General features: G+C 38.6%; 1 protein-coding gene across 1 annotated transcript in view; it reads right to left on the reverse strand.

The window, feature by feature from the left end:
- The window catches only part of LOC135716596 (uncharacterized), an 82,352-nt gene that overhangs the window by 55,585 nt on the left and 8,590 nt on the right, over positions 1-18,177 (reverse strand). The window contains exons 2-4 of the mRNA XM_065238994.1: positions 7,788-9,321; positions 7,540-7,725; positions 7,210-7,467 (exon numbers count right to left, since the gene is read on the reverse strand). Of these exons, the coding sequence (XP_065095066.1) occupies positions 7,210-7,467; positions 7,540-7,725; positions 7,788-9,211 (1,868 nt within the window). The 5' untranslated portion in view covers positions 9,212-9,321. The remainder of the gene's footprint in view (positions 1-7,209; positions 7,468-7,539; positions 7,726-7,787; positions 9,322-18,177) is intronic.

An 18,177-nucleotide genomic window follows, 5' to 3' on the forward strand; every position in this document is an offset into this window, starting at 1 on the left:
TTGGAGAAGATCAAGGGCTCTCAATGGCTGCTTTGTGAACATCTGGGTATTTCAAGAACTTCAGGAAAACTGCGAGAACTTAGGAAATCTCTCATAATACGCAGTTCCTCTAGCCTACTGTGAGCCTATCAAATATTCGCTTCGCTTAACAGAGGTTCTCCTGATGTCAACTGATTGTTTCAGACATTCACTAAACCCCTTCTGTAGTTCACAAATTATATTTTTTGGTTTCCATACAAGCTCTTATTTGTAAATTTTTGCCTAGCTAAGCACTTGATTTCTGCTATGTTGTAAATTAAGGAAGTTCAACACGATTTACAAGTTTCTCAAGAAACCATTGAATGCGATTTATTAAGTGTTTCCGCAACTCATCGATAATTTATATTCTTAAAAACTTTAATTAAATATCGTAAGCCTTTCAAATTGTGTCTCAGGACCTGCGTGCAATAATTAGTTCTGAGTTTTGTCATTATCATTGAAAAACTTCACGCGTTATTGACATCATTTTTTTTTTGACATCGTCACTGGAAGAAATGATTCTCGTCAATAGCAAAGATTCACCTGGTTTTCGCTTCAAAAATCGATATTTTTGAACAAAAATGTCAAATCTCCTTACCCATTTTATTTGAATGACCTTTTGCCCATGGGAAGGTAGCGTCACGCTGTAAGTATTGGTGAGATTTACACTGCCATAGTTTAAATTAATCAATTCAAATTAATCAATTCAAATTGAGCAATTCAAATAGTTCGATTAAAATTTAAAAATGCAATTGTAATTCAAATTGACCAATTCAACTTGAAATTAAAATCAACCAATGAATTGACTTGTTGAAATTGACCAATTCAAATTGATCAATAAATTTAAGAAACCAAATTGACCAATTCAAATTGACCAATTGAAATTGTCAATTCAAATTGATCGATTCAAATTGACCAATTCAAATTAACCAAACCAAATTAAAAAAATTCAAATTGACCATTCAAATCGACCAATTCAAATTAACCAATTCAAATTGACCAATTTAAATTAACCAATTCAAATTGACCAATTCAAATTGACCAATTCAAATTGACCAATTCAAATTGACCAATTCAAATTGACCAATTCAAATTGACCAATTCAAATTGACCAATTCAAATTGACCAATTAAAATTGACCAATTCAAAATGACCAATTCAAATTGGCCAATAAATTTATTAAATTAAATTGACCAATTCAAATTGACCTTTGAATTGGTCAATTTGAATAGGTCAATTTGAATTGGTCAATTTGAATTGGTCAATTTGAATTGGTCAATTTAATTTGATAAAATTAATGGTCAATTTGAATCAGTCAATGTAAAATGGTCAATTTGAATTGATCAATTCAAATTAGTCAATTTGAATTGGTTAATTTGAATTGATCGATTTGACCAAGTTTAACCAATAAATTTAGCATATGAAATTAAACAATTGAAAATGATCAATTCTAATTGACAAGTTAAAATTAACCAGTTGAAATTGATCAGTTCAAATTGGCCAATTTGAATTGACCAATTCAAAACGATCAATAAATTTGACAAATCAAATTTTGACCAATTTTAATTGACCAATGGAAATTGGCCACTTGACATTGACCGATTCAAATTGCCCGATTCAAATTGTTCAAATTTACCTATTCAAATTGACTACCTCAAATTGACTAACTCAAATTGACCAATTAAAATTGACCAAATCAAATTTACCTATTCAAATTGATTGACTAAAATTTACCAATTCAGAATCATTAATTAAAATTATCCAAGACAAACCAACGAATTCAAATTGACCATTTCAAAATGACAAATTCAAATTGACTAATTCAAATAGACCAATTCAAATTGATCGATTAAAATTCCAATTGATCACCAATCAAATTGACCAATTCAAATTGACCAATTCAAATTGACCAATTCAAATTGACCAATTAAAATTGACCAATTCAAATTGACCAATTAAAATTGACCAATTCAAATTGACCAATTCAAATTGACCAATTCAAATTGACCAATTCAAATTGACCAATTCAAATTGACCAATTCAAATTGACCAATTCAAATTGACCAATTCAAATTGACCAATTCAAATTGACCAATTCAAATTGACCAATTCAAATTGACCAATTCAAATTGACCAATTCAAATTGACCAATTCAAATTGACCAATTCAAATTGACCAATTCAAATTGACCAATCAAATTCACCAATTCAAATTGATCAATTCAAAATGACCAATTCAAATTGGCCAATAAATTTATTAAATTAAATTGACCAATTCAAATTGACCTTTGAATTGGTCAATTTGAAATGGTCAATTTGAAAAGGTCAATTTGAATTGGTCAATTTGAATTGGTTAATTTGAATTGGTCAATTTAATTTGATAAATTTATTGGTCAATTTGAATTAGTCAATGTAAAATGGTCAATTTGAATTGATCAATTCGAGTTGGTCAACTTGAATGGGTCAATATGAATTGGTTAATTTGAATTGATCGATTTGACCAAGTTTAACCAATAAATTTAGCATATGAAATTAAACAATTGAAATTGATCAATTCTAATTGACAAGTTCAAATTAACCAGTTGAAATTGACCAGTTCAAATTGGCCAATTTTAATGGACCAATTCAAAACGATCAATAAATTTGACAAATCAAATTTTGACCAATTGAAATTGACCAATAGAAATTGGCCACTTGACATTGACCGATTCAAATTGATTGATTCAAATTTCCCCTTTCAAATTGACTAACTCAAATTGACTAACTCAAATAGACCAATTCAAATTGATCGATTAAAATTCTAATTGATCACCAATCAAATTGACCAATTTAATTTGACCAATTCAAATTGATTTATTCGAATTGGCCAATTAAAATTGATTAATTCAAATTTACCAATTCAAATTGAAATTCAAATCGGTTAATTCAAATTAAGTTTATTAATTCAAATGGATTGATTCAAAATCAATTTTACCATATCAAATTGACCAATTCAAATTGACCAATTCAAATTGACCAATTCAAACTGACATATTCAAATCGACCAATTCAAAATGACCAATTCAAAATGACCAATTCAAAGTGACCAATTCAAATTGACCAAATCAAATTGACCAAATCAAATTGACCAAATCAAATTGATCAAACCAAATTGACCAATTTAAATTGACCAATTCAAATTGAACAATTCAAATTGAACAATTCAAATTGACCAATTCAAATTGACCAATTCAAATTGACCAATTCAAATTGCCAATTCAAATTGACCATTTCAAATTGACCAATTCAAATCGACCAATTCAAATTGACCAATTCAAATTGACCATTTCAAATTGACCAATTCAAATTGACCAATTCAAATTGACCAACTCAAATTAACCAACTCAAATTAACCAATTTAAATTGACGAATTCAAATTGACGAATTCAAATTGACGAATTCAAATTGACCCATTCAAATGGACCAGTTCAAATTGACCAATTCAAATTGACCAATTCAAATTGACCATTTCAAATTGACCAATTCAAATCGACCAATTCAAATTGACCAACTCAAATTAACCAACTCAAATTAACCAATTTAAATTGACGAATTCAAATTGACCAATTCAAATTGACCAATTCCAATTGGCCAATTCAAATTGACCAAATCAAATTGAGCAATTCAAATTGATCAATTCAAATAGACCAGTTCAAATTGACCAATTCAAATTGACCAATTCAAATTGACCAATTCAAATTGACCAATTCAAATTAACTAATTAACGGCGCCGGTGGTGTAGTGGTAAGCGTGATAAACTCTCACCCCAGCAGGCCTGGGTTCAATCCCAGTCGGCGCCGTCGGGATGTTCTGAGGCATAACATCTCTGATCACGCCTTCCTTCGGATGGGAAGTAAAGCCGTTGGTCCCCGGTTGATGAGTTGATGGGTCGATAGGTAGGGTCCAGGTGTGGGAGTTGCCTTCCTGGCACGTCGGTAGCATTGGTGCTCAGCACGGAAAACAGGATCGACGGAAAAAACAAACCAAAGGAAAAAAAAAATTAACTAATTCAAATTGACCAATTCAAATTAACCAATTCAAATTGACCAATTCAAATTGACCAATTCAAATTAACTAATTCAAATTGACCAATTCAAATTGACCAATTCAAATGGACCAATTCAAATTGACCAATTAAAATTGACCAATTCAAATTGACCAATTCCAATTGACCAATTCATATTGACCAATTCAAATTGACCAATTCAAATTGACCAATTCAAATTGACCAATTCAAATTGACCAATTCATTTTGACCAATTCAAATTGACCAATTCAAATTGACCAATTCAAATTGACCAATTCAAATTAACTAATTCAAATTGACCAATTCAAATTGACCAATTCAAATAGACCAATTCAAATTGACCAACTCAAATTGACCAACTCAAATTGACCAACTCAAATTGACCAATTCAAACTGGTCAACTCAAAGTAACCAATTCAAATTGAACAATTTAAATCGGCCAATTAATTAAACAAATCAAGTTGAGCAGTTGAAATTGATCTATTAAAATGGACCAATGCGAACTGACCTATTTAAATTAGGCAGTTTCTATAAAAATAGTGTAATTTCGAACATTCTATATCACATTATTACTATCCAGACAGTTAATGACATTGATGCTCGTTCTCTTTAACGGCTCCATGAAATTATTTTGCTTAATTCATTTCATATCGTTACGAATCGTCACTGACAGGAATATCTCTGACAATTGACATGGTTTCCTTTGAAGATGACTTTTAGCTAGAATGAGTGACTAAAGCTTATTTGTCAATATCACCGTGTATGATCGAGATTTTGCAACACTGTTGCAACACAACCAGCATTGGAAGACTCTACACTTAACCATCGATGCCGTTAAGTTTGAAAAGGGTACAGCACTATTTCGGCATTAGCGCCTATTTCCGTATTATCTAGCAGAAACATAAAAAATATCAATGATTTCGATGTGAATGAATCACGCTTGGTACGATAGCTTAGTTCTAAAATATCTATCAGATGTTTTTGATGATGCTTCTCGAAAACAAAAGAAGCGCCTAGCGAATCATTTTTTCCTGCCTAGATCCGTACGGCGAAGTGAATCCAATGACATCAAGGTATTGGGTATGGAAAGGTAAAGCAAATTAGAAGTCATTTATGATAGAATGTCTTTATGGTGTAACATGAAATGAAAGGCATAAGGGTAGAGCGCTACTTCGTCGTAATCGCCCATTATAACGGAAATCAGAAAAGATCAATAATATCAATGATTTCACCGTGCACAAATCAATAATAGGTTTGTTCCGATGCCTTAGTTCATTACCTACAGCATAAATCCTATTAGAGCGCATTGTATGAATATTTACGCTCATTGTTCTCAAAACAAAAGAAGCGCTCCTAGCGAATCCCTTTTTTCCACGATAATCCGTATGACGAAGAAAATCTAATGGCGTTCCAATGCGTTAGGACGAAAATGAAATTCGTAGAACGAATTTAGAATCAAGAAGCAGCATTAGATTTTAAACAATATCAACAATGTGTGACTCTTTATCAAATCCAAGGAAAAGTGAATAAATTTACAAGTCATCTTCAGAAAAGAGAGCTAAAGAGCGGGTTGTGCTTAATAGGACGGAAATTAGATCAAAAACTCTACCTTGTGTATTGAATATACGAATAATTTTCAACTGATTTTTTTTTTCTAATGCTGTAATTTTTGACACAAAATGTCTTTCATTTTAGCGCGGAAATCGCAGAATCGATCACTACGGCTTGAAATACGAATGATTAACTTGTGACAAAAGGCAAACCGGGTAAAAACAACAATCATAAAATGGAATGACTCACGTCGAAAACATTTACAACTCCTTCAGACAGAGGCCCCCGAAAACCAACAAAACCCGCTGATCGATATCAAGAATGATCGATCGCATAACTCACTGTTTTATACATATCCTGTCAAGCGACAAATTACAGCGACTGCATAACAAGTGCTGTAAAGTTATGACACTTTCAAGGAAACTGACAAACTTGAAGTACAATGCCAATCAAATCAATTAGCTACGTGCTGGTAAAGCACCATTCCAGTGCTTTTCTCAAATAAATATTTTTTTTTTGTATTCAATCGCTGATCTCACTCTGGGAGTAGAACCGGTTCACCGGTCGGTCGGTGGTGCAAAATTAAGTAGGTACGATGGAAATAAGTGGATTTTTTTTTTGATCGGGAGAAAGGAATGCTAATGCTAATCCACTGCGAACTAGAGGAGCCAGAGGATGGAGCGAAGTGTTGCACTCTGACACACTTCATTGAACGGCATCAGCCAAAATGTGCGCCATCGAGTCGCCAAAACACTTAAACGCTGACCGCTGCTGCTCTGACCGACGAGGAGTGCATTTTGTTTTTCGATCAATTTAGCGGGTTCAAAAGTCGCCCGAAAACCAACCGCAGTGGGTGAAATGCGAAAGGAAAAAAAAAATTCGCACGTTCGTGCTCGATTAGATGGGTGAACGAAAAAGAAAAAAAAAATGGCTGCTCGATGGGCGGACGAGCGTGATCTAGTGTGCGATTGGGGTGTTTATTTTGCTCATTTAACAAAGCAGGCTACTGGTTTTGAAAGCACGATTCGATGTTGAGTAAAATTTGACGGTGTGCTTGTTTTTTTTTCGTTTATTCTGTTTGCAAGCCTGATCCGAGGTTTGAAAGGTAGTTTTTTTTTAACTACTCCGAAGAATTTTAAAGAAATCTGAACCACGGCTTCGTTAACAACTAGCTGCCATCGAATCAAGTGGCCATGTAATCACTTTATCACTGCAGAGAGGTGAGACCGGTCCCATATACTGATCAATCGGACAGCCATTCAACCATCCAAGTAGCAGGTTAAACCACCAACAGCAGTTTCTCTGACGTGACCGTGAAATATATTTACAATCTTGTGAGATTCAATACCACAGGCACGCTTTCGTAAAGAGAGCATTTGCCTACCCAAAATTCAGCCCTGCCGTGACGCTCGTTCGGAGGTGTGTGATATAACGCGCTTTGTAAAATGATTGATTACAATCGTAACCGAAGCGTGGAAGTTAACCTAGATTTTGCCCCTGAGTCGGATGACTTAATTGTTTACAACTTCCCCCCAATCTGGCCCATAAAAGGTAAAACAGCAAATATTTACTCACTTGATATTGTCCTTCCGGGATTGGTCGATGTATTCTTGCTGGTAGCGGCTTTTCGTTACGATTGTCGGGGGTCTCACGGAGAATTTGATCTGCAACGTATCGTTAGATTCACTGATAAATCCCTGCTCCAATAGCCGTTCGTTTTCGATCAAATCGTGCACGGGTCCCGATCGGTGCAGCTCGAATTGATCGATGTGGGTCAGCTTGATCGATTTGGACGGATCCGTGTCATGCAGCAACTCGATGCAATACTCGTATCTAGAGGGATAGACAAGATACCAACATCTAGTAGTCTGCGTTTCAACCTATGTTATGTCATCCGTTTCAAACCTTCCACTGACGCCTTCCGTCATCATCAAAGTAACCGACAGGTGATCACTTTTCCACGCATGTAATCGCCAGCCGAAGCCTACTACGTCGTTCAGCACATCTGAGGTACGGCATTCTTCGATCGGTTCGATCGCCTGATAATCCTTCACAATGAAGATTTCCGAGCGGAACTCCGGAATGAAATCACTGCAACAAGAACCATCGTTACATTCGAGAACAAAATCAATCCTTCAATAGCACATCATTACCATTCCAAATCAGCTGCCACCGGTTGGTGCACGAAGCTTTCGATAGGTTTCTCAATCAGCTGGCTACATCTTCTGACGAAATCACTATCCTTTACGAGCAGATCCTGTTTCGGGCAAGCGATCAGCTCCTTTTCCAACTTTTTATAGGCCGACTGTACCCGATTGACCTCATTCGCTACGGCATCCTTCTGATCTTGCAGTGTTGACAGTTTTCGATTGATCTGGCGTTCAATGCATTCCGCTTCCGAGTGTAGCAATCGGCTAAGCTCCTGGAGCTTAAACGCTTTCGATGCCTTTATCAAATCGATGTTACGTTCAACACCTTCGATTACCTTTCCAATCTCATCCAAGTAAGTCGTTACGTGGGTGAATTCTAGTTTGACGGCTTCGAGTTTCGTTTCGTAGATGGTCGTCACTTTCTTGAAGATGTGTTCCGCATGGGAATCGTCATGAAGGGCACAGGTTTCGCAGATGCAAATGTTACAGGACAAACAGAAAAATATCAGTGGCAGTGAATGTAGCGAACACGAGAGTCGATCGCTGTTCTGTTCGCCATTCTGCTCCTGCTGACACGAGTACCCATTCTCTACGGCAGTTTCCTTAGGCGTGACATCGTTCTGTACTACCGGTTCGGGTACAGCCGATTCAGCGGAGTTCGGTTGTGGTGGCTTCTTGAAGCCATTTCTGCGTTGCGTTCCGTTAGCATTCTTATTTGTGGAATCACTTCCGTCAATTCCGTTCACCGGAACGTCTTGACCATTCTCTTCCTCCTTGTGCAGTAACCCATTGCACAGTCTGCTGGGTTCCTTCTTCTCTGTCTCACTCACCTTTCCATTCGTTTCGCTGTGATTCGATTGTTGTTGTTGTTGCTCTTGCCGTTGCTTCCTGTTGGCTTCCTTCGATTTCTTCCCCTGACGCCCATTGACGGCGAGCATCTTAGCCGGCGCGGAACCATTAACCATCGGTTCAGCAGCTGCAGCAGCATTCCCGTTCGTCAGCCGCTCTTTGACACTATCATTCTCGATCACTTTCACGACCAGCTTGATCGAACCCGACTCGATGCCGTTTCTTCGCCTCTGCTGTTGCTGCTGCTTTGCACCTTCTGTAACATTACCGTCGAGGTCGTCGTTCTTAGTATCGACCAGATCCGCCGCGCAGCGGACCAGCTCGTCAATCGGAAGCTTACACTTACAGTTGGGACATTCACTGGTTTTGGTTTTACTATCGGTTAGCCACTTTTTGATACACTGAAAGCAGTACTGTTTCGAACAGCTGGGACAAAGACACTTGGGGATGCGGGCTTCCTTCCAGCACAGAAGGCACTCGGACGGATGTTTGCTTTTCAGTTTACGCAGAATTACACCGTTCGGGAGGACTGCTACGTCGTTGTTGTTCCGATCACGGCCATTACGATTTTCCATCATACGTGGGCAGCCAGGGTGGGAGTTTTTTTCCGTTTGTTTTTGGGTGTGTGTGTCTGTGTGTGTGTGGAAGGGGAAACACTAGAGGGAAAGGTTCGTGTGGGGGAAACGCGCTGATATAAAGGTAAAACATAGTGATTAGACGGGTTTAGCTGACATTCTACAAATCTGGTCGGATGCGGTGCGGAATCTGAAGCAACAACCAGGAACATAATTATTAAATGTGAATTGTGGATAGCTAGAATTCGTTGAGACTGGCTTGGGAATAGGTGAATTTTTCAACAAAAATTTTGTCAGTGCTAAGAAAAAAGAAGCACTTATCATCGGATAATAAGATGACTGTGTGAATCATTTTTAAAAGTCTTAAAAACAACAATAAACACAACCTCAAATTTTTTGGAAATAATAGGGGAAATGGCTCTAATGTTGGTCTATGGATCTAAGATTGGGACCATCGCTAAAAATCTACTATTTATCAATTTCATCTAGATGAACGCGTCATTGGGACGGTACTAATGGATATTTTGGTCGCTATTGAAAATTTTAGTTGGTTGCTGAATTTATGTATGGGCCCAAGTTAGAGGCATTTAGGGCGACATTACATCCATTTCCCCTTTACAAAATAACTTAATCATTGGTTATTACCTCGTTCACACTACAGCTTATATTACGTGATATAAAATAGGCTATATTACGTAATATAGATTGTAATGTGAATACCGCTCCGAACACTATGGGTAAACAACTTAACGCGGAGTACGAAGCCTCCGAAACACGTGTAACGGCAAATTTGCAATAACATTATAGCTTAGCCATTTCTTGATGAATTTCAAATCTTATCAGTAAATGTAATAGAAATTTATGGGGAAAAAGGTCACGACATGAAAAAGCGGATTTTACCCTTCATTCGGCAACACAAGACCAACGTTATGTTTTGGCCGGATCTAGGCAGCTGCCACTACTCTAAGGAGGTACTAGAATGGTATGCTGCAAACAATGTTAATTTCGTCGCCAAAGAGATTAATCCTCCGAATTGCCCTGAATTCAGACCGATCGAAAAATATTGGGCAATTGTCAAGCGAAAACTTCGAGGATGCGGCAAAGAAGTGACAAATGCACAACAAATGCGTTTAAAGTGGAATAAGTTCGCCGGTACAGTGCCACCAGCGACTGTGCAGATCATGATGGCATCGATCACAAGTAAAGTGCGACAGTTCGTTCGAAACGGTGAAATGTAATAACTTGTTATATATCGTTTGAAAGCTGAATAAATACCCTTTAGTTTGACGTTTTGATATACCGTGTATGTTGTTTAATTCTTGAGTTATGATCACTTGAATGCGTTCAAATTTACTTTGAATCGGGCTTTATCAAATAATTAAAAAATCGGTATTCATCGTTATTCACTATTTTAATTAATTTTACATTTTTCCAAACTCTTGGGCTAAAATCGAATGATGTACTTTCTATGTAAGTCGGAAGAAATTTCTGGGAAATATTTGAATTAGTCTCTTAATGGTACCGACAAAACTTCCAGAGGAAGAATAAGGAAGGTCTTGTGGAGGAAGTTTGAAGGAAGTACTAAGATATGTCGGAAAAACATCCAACAGAAAAATTGCGAAATATTTTTTAGAAACTTTCGGAAAAATCCAGAAGCCAGAAAAGTTTAGAAATCGGAAGTCATTCCCGGAGTAGCCATTTCCAGGGGAAGTCAGGAGAAGTTCGGAAAAACCTTCCAATATTTCGGAAAAAACCTGCGGAGAGTGACTTAAATATGGAGAAACTTCCAGAGGAAGACGAAAGAAACTTCTGGGAGAACTCGATAGATACATCCGGTAGAACTTTAATTAAATTTCCAGGAGAAGACGGAAGAAACTTCCAGGATACACTGAGAGAAACTTCCTAAGATAGATTGGAAGAAACTTCTGGAAAAAGTTGAACACCAGAGGGCTAACGGAACAGTCGAAAGATACTTCAAGGAGAAGATGGAAAATATTTGGAAGAAATAGATTTCTAGGGGATGAATATTTCCTGAAGTTCCTCACATGCTCTATTGATCCAGCAATTTTCATATTCATAAAACATCCCTGAAAACCCCACACTGTCCCTGAAGTTTTCGGAACATTCCTGAATTGCACTTCAGATTATCCCATAATTCCTCGGAACTCCTTGAAAGTTCTTGCAATTTTCCTAAAGTTAATGGGGCTGTTTTGAGGTTCTCTGATCATCCTCGAAGTACTCTAAACTTCCCTGATTATTATAAAATTTCCGGAAAATCTCTTATCTTCTTTAAGAGTCCCTGGACCTTCTTTAGCGCTTTCATTTTTTAAATTAATGAACAGCAGCATTAAAGTTCTCTGATCTTCACGATATTTTTTTTTTAAAGTTCTCGAAACTGCCGATAAAAAACACAGAACTTCCCTTAAAATGATCTCACAATTTTCTAATGTTCATGTAACTTCCCTTACGTTTCCAAAATATTCATGGACTTATCGGAACTTTACTGAAGTTTCCGGAAATTCTCTGAGTTTCTCGGAACTTTATAGGTTCAGAAATTTCCTTGAATTAAATGTCCTGATGTTCTCAGAGCTTTCCTGAAGTTATCTCAATTCTCCTGAAACAAATCATGAAAATCATTAAATTTTCCAAAATATTTCAGTTTCCTCTAGTTCATTGTAGTTCTCTGGGCTTTTCTGAGATTCCCGGGTTCTCGAATTTGAGTAGAAGTTAATGAAACTGTCTTTAATTTAACGGAACCTACCCAAAACTCCGCACTATTCTGCAGTTTCAGAACTTCTGAAAAGTTCCGGAAGTTTTGCTGAAGCTAATGGAACAGCAATAAAACTATGGAAGCATTCCAGAAGTTCTGGGGAAGTTGACAAAACTGACGGGAGAAGACGGAAGAACCGTTCGAACGAAGCTAGAAGAAGCTTCCAAGGGAAGTCGAAAGTTGGAAGAAACTTCAAAGGGAAGATTAAAGAAATTTCAGGAAGTTCAAAAATTTACGTTTTTATGGACCTATTTTTCCACTGAATAAAAGTATTTTCCGATTTCCAGAAATTACCGGGATGAGCCATCATCTGTTTCTCGACTCCTTGGTAACCAAAAACGGAGAGGAAATTTGATACGGCATTTTTGAAGATGACATTCTTTTAGAGAGGCTCAAAAAATTTAATTTTCAAAACGATAAAAGTCTTTCACAATAGTTTCCTCTGACAATTCAGTGCGGGCAGACAGTAATCATTTTGATTATTAATGAAAATTGGTATAAATCGGTATTAAAACTCAAAAATCGGTATTATGATAAACCTTATGTGTATACCGGTATCAAGTTTGAAAATCTGTATAAATACCGATAAATCGGTATATCTGGCAACGCTGCCGCCATTGCACAATGGCCCCAAAGCCGTATTTAGTTTTAGGTGTACAGTGTGTTAATGCTGGGTAATGCGCAATACAGATCCCATTGAGATCACTAGCCTCTTCCCAGCAACTCCTATCCCTACCTCCCCGTGGTACCGGCCGGGAACTGTGAGCAACCTTAGGGAAGATCGGGTAACCAACCCCGGTGGGAACTTTGGTCATAGGCTGACAGGGAAGGGGGGGTTTGCTTCGGCAAGCCTGAGCTTCTGTTCTCCAGGAGGAGCGGCTCACAACAGCGTCTGTTCCCATGTTAGGGGCGGCTGATCTACGTCCGAGTGCCAGTGAAGGACTCTAAGCACAACTGTGCACCCTGGTCCTCCGGAAAGTTAGGGGGTTGGTGTCAGGCCCTGCGAGCCAGCCGTAAAAAAAAGCATTGCAACGGAAAATCAGCAACAGAGGAATACGAACCGAGACCAACGGCAACGACCCCAGCAACCACTACCTGGTGATGGTCAAACTGCGCCCAAAACTTTCCGTCATCAACAATGTACGGTACCGACGCCCGCCACGGTACAACCTAGAGCGACTGAAGCAACCGGATGTCGCCTTAGCATATGCGCAGAATCTCGAGGCAGCGTTGCCAGAGGAGGGCGAGCTTGATGTGCCCCCTCTAGAGGACTGCTGGAGTACAGTAAAAGCAGTCATCACCGACGCAGCCGAGAGCACCATCGGGTACGTGGAAAGAAGTCGACGAAATGAATGGTTCGACGAGGAGTGCAGAGCGATTTTGGAGGAGAAGAACGCAGCGCGGGCGGTAATGCTGCAGCATGGAACCCGACAGAACGTGGAACGGTATAAACAGAAGCGGAAACAGCAGACCCGCATCTTTCGGGAGAAAAAACGCCACCTGGAAGAAGCGGAGTGCGAGGAAATGGAACTGCTGTGCCGTTCCCAAGAAACACGGAAGTTCTACCAGAAGCTCAACGCATCCCGCAACGGCTTCGTGCCGCGAGCCGAAATGTGCAAGGATATGGACGGGAGCCTCTTGACGGACGGACGTGAGGTGATTGAAAGGTGGAAGCAGCACTTCGATGCGCACCTGAATGGCGAGGAGAACGTAGGCACGGGAGATCAGCGCAATTTTTTTTTATCTAGTTCGTTTCTTTGGAAGGCTCAATCGCGTTAGCTTTACGGAGCCGATAATTCATTGTTCACTGTGTGTAACAAAATTCACTTAATTCTATGTCTAGTAGGAGTTGGGCCGATTACTCGTGGCTTACTCGAGGTTAGAAGGGCACATTTTCGAAGGATAGGATCAGGGGAGGAGCTTGGGGTAGGGTTTCGTTGTCTCATCAGAGCGTTGTCGCCAGTATGAACGGTAGTGCTGTTCTAGCTTCGTCCGGAGTTCGACCGGCTATGGTGGGTGACCAGTGGGTGACGATGAGACTCATCGAGACGGGGGGAGATCAGCGCAATGGAGGAAACGGCTACGTCAGTGCAGCAGAGGACAGAACTGACCCAACTCCCACGCTGAGGGAAGTTAAGGACTCCATTCAGCAGCTCAAAAACAACAAAGCAGCCGGTAAGGATGGTATCGCAGCCGAACTCATCAAGATGGGCCCAGAAAAGTTGGCCACCTGCCTGCACCGGATGATAGTCAGGATCTGGAAAACAGAACAACTACCGGAGGAGTGGAAGGAGGGGGTAATCTACCCCATTCACAAGAAAAGCGACCATTTGGAATGTGAGAACTTCAGAGCGATCACCATTTTGAATGCCGCCTACAAAGTGCTATCCCAGATCATCTGCCGTCGTCTATCACCTAAAATGACCGAGTTCGTGGGAAGTTATCAAGCCGGCTTCATTGACGGCCGATCGACAACGGACCAGATCTTCACCGCACGGCAAATCCTCCAGAAATGCCGTGAATACCAGGTCCCAACGCATCATTTGTTCATCGACTTTAAGGCGGCATACGAAAGTATCGACCGCACAGATCTATGGAAAATCATGGACGAGAACGGCTTTCCTGGGAAGCTGATCAGACTGATCAAAGCAACGATGGACGGTGTGCAAAACTGCGTAAGGGTTTCGGGTGAACTATCCAGTTCATTCGAATCTCGCCGGGGACTGCGACAAGGTGACGGACTCTCATGCCTACTCTTCAACGTCGCTCTAGAAGGTGTAATGCGACGAGCCGGGCTTAACAGCCGGGGTACGATTTTCACGAAATCCGGTCAATTTGTGTGCTTTGCAGACGACATGGACATTATCGCAAGAACATTTGGGGTGAGGAATTCGTTTACCTTGGATCCTTAATGACGGCTGACAACAATGTGAGTCGTGAAATACGAAGGCGCATCATCAGTGGAAGTCGTGCCTACTACGGGGTCCAGAAGAAACTACGGTCTAAAAAGATTCACCCCCGCACCAAATGTACCATGTACAGAACGCTAATCAGACCGGTGGTCCTCTATGGACACGAGACATGGACTATGCTCGAGGAGGACCTGCAAGCACTCGGAGTTTTCGAGCGACGTGTGCTAAGGACGATCTTCGGCGGTGTGCAGGAGAACGGTGAGTGGCGGCGAAGAATGAACCACGAGCTCGCTGCACTCTACGGCGAATCCAGCATCCAGAAGGTGGCCAAAGCCGGAAGGATGCGGTGGGCAGGGCATGTTGCAAGAATGCCGGACAACAACCCTGCAAAGTTGGTGTTCGCTACTGATCCGGTTGGCACAAGAAGGCGTGGAGCGCAGAGAGCACGATGGGCGGACCAGGTAGAGCGTGATTTAGCGAGCATTGGGCATGACCGAGGATGGAGAGCGGCAGCCGCAAACCGAGTATTGTGGCGTACTATTGTTGATTATGTCTTATCTTAAATGTGATGTTGTACAAATGAATGTATGTATGTATGTATGTGTACAGTGTGTTGAGGAAATTTTCTTCATATTATTTGGGCGATCTTTTCATGTTAGTAAAATTAGGGTGGTCCATAAAATTTGTGAATTGAAAATATAAACTTTTTTATTATTTGAGATAGACCAACACGGTGTTGTAAAAAGTTTTAAAACATTCAGTTTGAAGCAACTTTGGTCAAGACATCAAAATTCTATCTCTAATGGTTCATGAGTTATTATTATTTTAAACAAACAGGTTAGCGAGGCCCCTAAAAAATCGGTTTTATTTGAATATATTTTCATATGTTCATTGCCCGTAAAAAAAAATTTGTGAACATATTTAGAACTTTTGATGACGCATATTTTTGCTGGACCAACCAGGTTGCTATATTTTGTTATTAGAAAGTTAAAGGCGATTTTCTTCGAAAGTTAAAGGCGAATATTTGTAAATGGAGCAATCCGATTTTATTCCTTTTGAAAAATCGTTTTTTTCTCAATTTTTGATCAAAAATCTGCGAGAACGTTTTCTGTTTAACGCAATAAATTTAATTTAAAAAGTCATTTCAGTAAAAACTAGCCAAAAAATTTCTAAAAAAAGAACAAAACTATGCGCCATGAAATGTTCTAAAAGTATTTAAAACAAAGTTTTTACGAAAAATGAACGTATAAAAAGATATTTAAAGTATGCAGATTTGCTAGGGGCCACCCTAACCTACTTGTTTAAAATGATCATAACTCATAAACCATAAGAGATAGAAATTTTATGTTTTGAGCAAAGACGCTTCAAATTGATTGTTCTACAGCTTTTTAGAACATTGGTCGATCTAAAAAAATAAACAAAAATAAATGATTTTTCACATCTCCAATTTTATGGACCACCCTTATTTCACTAACATAAAAAGATTGGCCTTGTTCTAGACACTTTAAGAACTTTTGATGCCGCATATTTTTGCTCAAGACACCATATTTCTATCTCTTATCGTTCATGAGTTAGGATTTTTTTAAACAACAGGTTAGGGTAGCCACAAAAAAAAGGTTTTCTTTGAATATCTTTTCATACGTTCTTGGCACTTCATACTTGGTAAAACGTTATTTTGGACACATTTAGGGGCTGTCCATAAACTACGCAGACATTTTAGGGGGGGGGGAGGGTTGACAATTATCCACGGCCCATACAAATTTTTAAAATTTTGTATGGACAATTGTCTACGCAGGGGGAGGGGGGGGGGTCAAGAATCAAACAAACTTGTCTACGTAGTTTATTAACAGCCCCTTATAAATTTTCAAATAAAAGAGTTAACATCTAAGTTGCATGAGCAAAAATATGCGTCATCAAAAGTTCTAAAAGTATTTATTTAGAACAAAGTTTTTCCGAGCAATTAACGCATACAAAGCTATTTAAAGAAAGTCGATTTTCTAGGGGCCACCCTAACCAGCTTGTTTAAAATAATCATAACTCATGAACCATAAGAGATAGAAATTTGATGTCTTCAGCAAAAATATGCGCCATCAAAAGCTCTAAATGTTTCTAGAACAAGGTCGATCTTTTTATGGAAAATTATGATAAAACCCTATAATTCAAATTTTCCTTATAAGAATATTTTAAAACCAATCGATTTAGGAATGTTGACACCCATTCTAACTTTTTGTGATGAACAAACGAATTACATCAAAGTTGATTAATCCGCCACTACCGGATACGTGTGCAGGTGAAGTAAACCGCGGGGCCTCAGATAGCCTAGTCATTATAGGTTAATTGTGTCAAACAAGCTGTAATTTAATCGTTGACAACCTTTAACTTAATTGCTGATGCTGTTCTGTATCCAAAACTACAGCTTGACATCTTCCCATCTTGCCTTCGGTAGATGGATTTAAGTTCTCGGATATTTTATTTACCGCAAGGACCTTAACTAACTACATAACAAGAATTAAATGAGCATTACACATCGACCTTATAAAAAGACCACATTAGTAGAAACACATAATTCGGTATTTTGACACACTAAATATTTAACACCATACAGCAACCGCAACATATTTTACATGCGTGTCTATATAATGTGCCCAGCCTATCGTCCGTACACACTTAGATTATTTTACAGGAGTCAGTATTTTTGCTGGGTTTTTGAATTGCTCAAAAAGCCGGTAAAAATTCAAATGCCCATTATCCTTAAGGAATCAAAGAAATCAACAAATTTTATTTTCTATCATTAAATGGGGTTAACAGAACTAAGTATGTACAAGTTCGGAATGAATTTTCTTATTTTTGAATTTTCCACAGATTTTTAAATTTTTTTCCGAATAGTTCCGCAATTCAAAAACCCAGTAAAACCTTACTGACTGGATTAGTGTGAAGTCTTTCCTGTAAATCTCTAAATCACGTCTCCACCTACACGGGAACAAATCAAATCACCAAAACGAGAAAAATTACTCATGATTTCATGTACATAGCGTGTTTTCATGTTATGAAAATACACCATGAATAATATTCATGGTATCATGAGCTATTTCTGCGTAACGCAGTCAAGATTCCCGAAATCATGAATCATCCGTGTTGCAACCATGAACTAAATTCATGAACTTAATTTTCAGTTTTTACCAAAACAAAATTAAACATAGCGTCAGACTGGATTCGAACCAAGAACATTGGGATCATTAAACCCATAATTCAACCACTAGACTATCAGTACTTGTACTACCTGTATA

The sequence above is a fragment of the Ochlerotatus camptorhynchus genome, unplaced genomic scaffold (genome assembly GCF_037179485.1).
Source record: "Ochlerotatus camptorhynchus isolate MF236.1 unplaced genomic scaffold, CSIRO-AGI_Acam_v1.1 ptg000046l, whole genome shotgun sequence".
Taxonomy (NCBI): Eukaryota; Metazoa; Arthropoda; class Insecta; order Diptera; family Culicidae; genus Ochlerotatus; species Ochlerotatus camptorhynchus.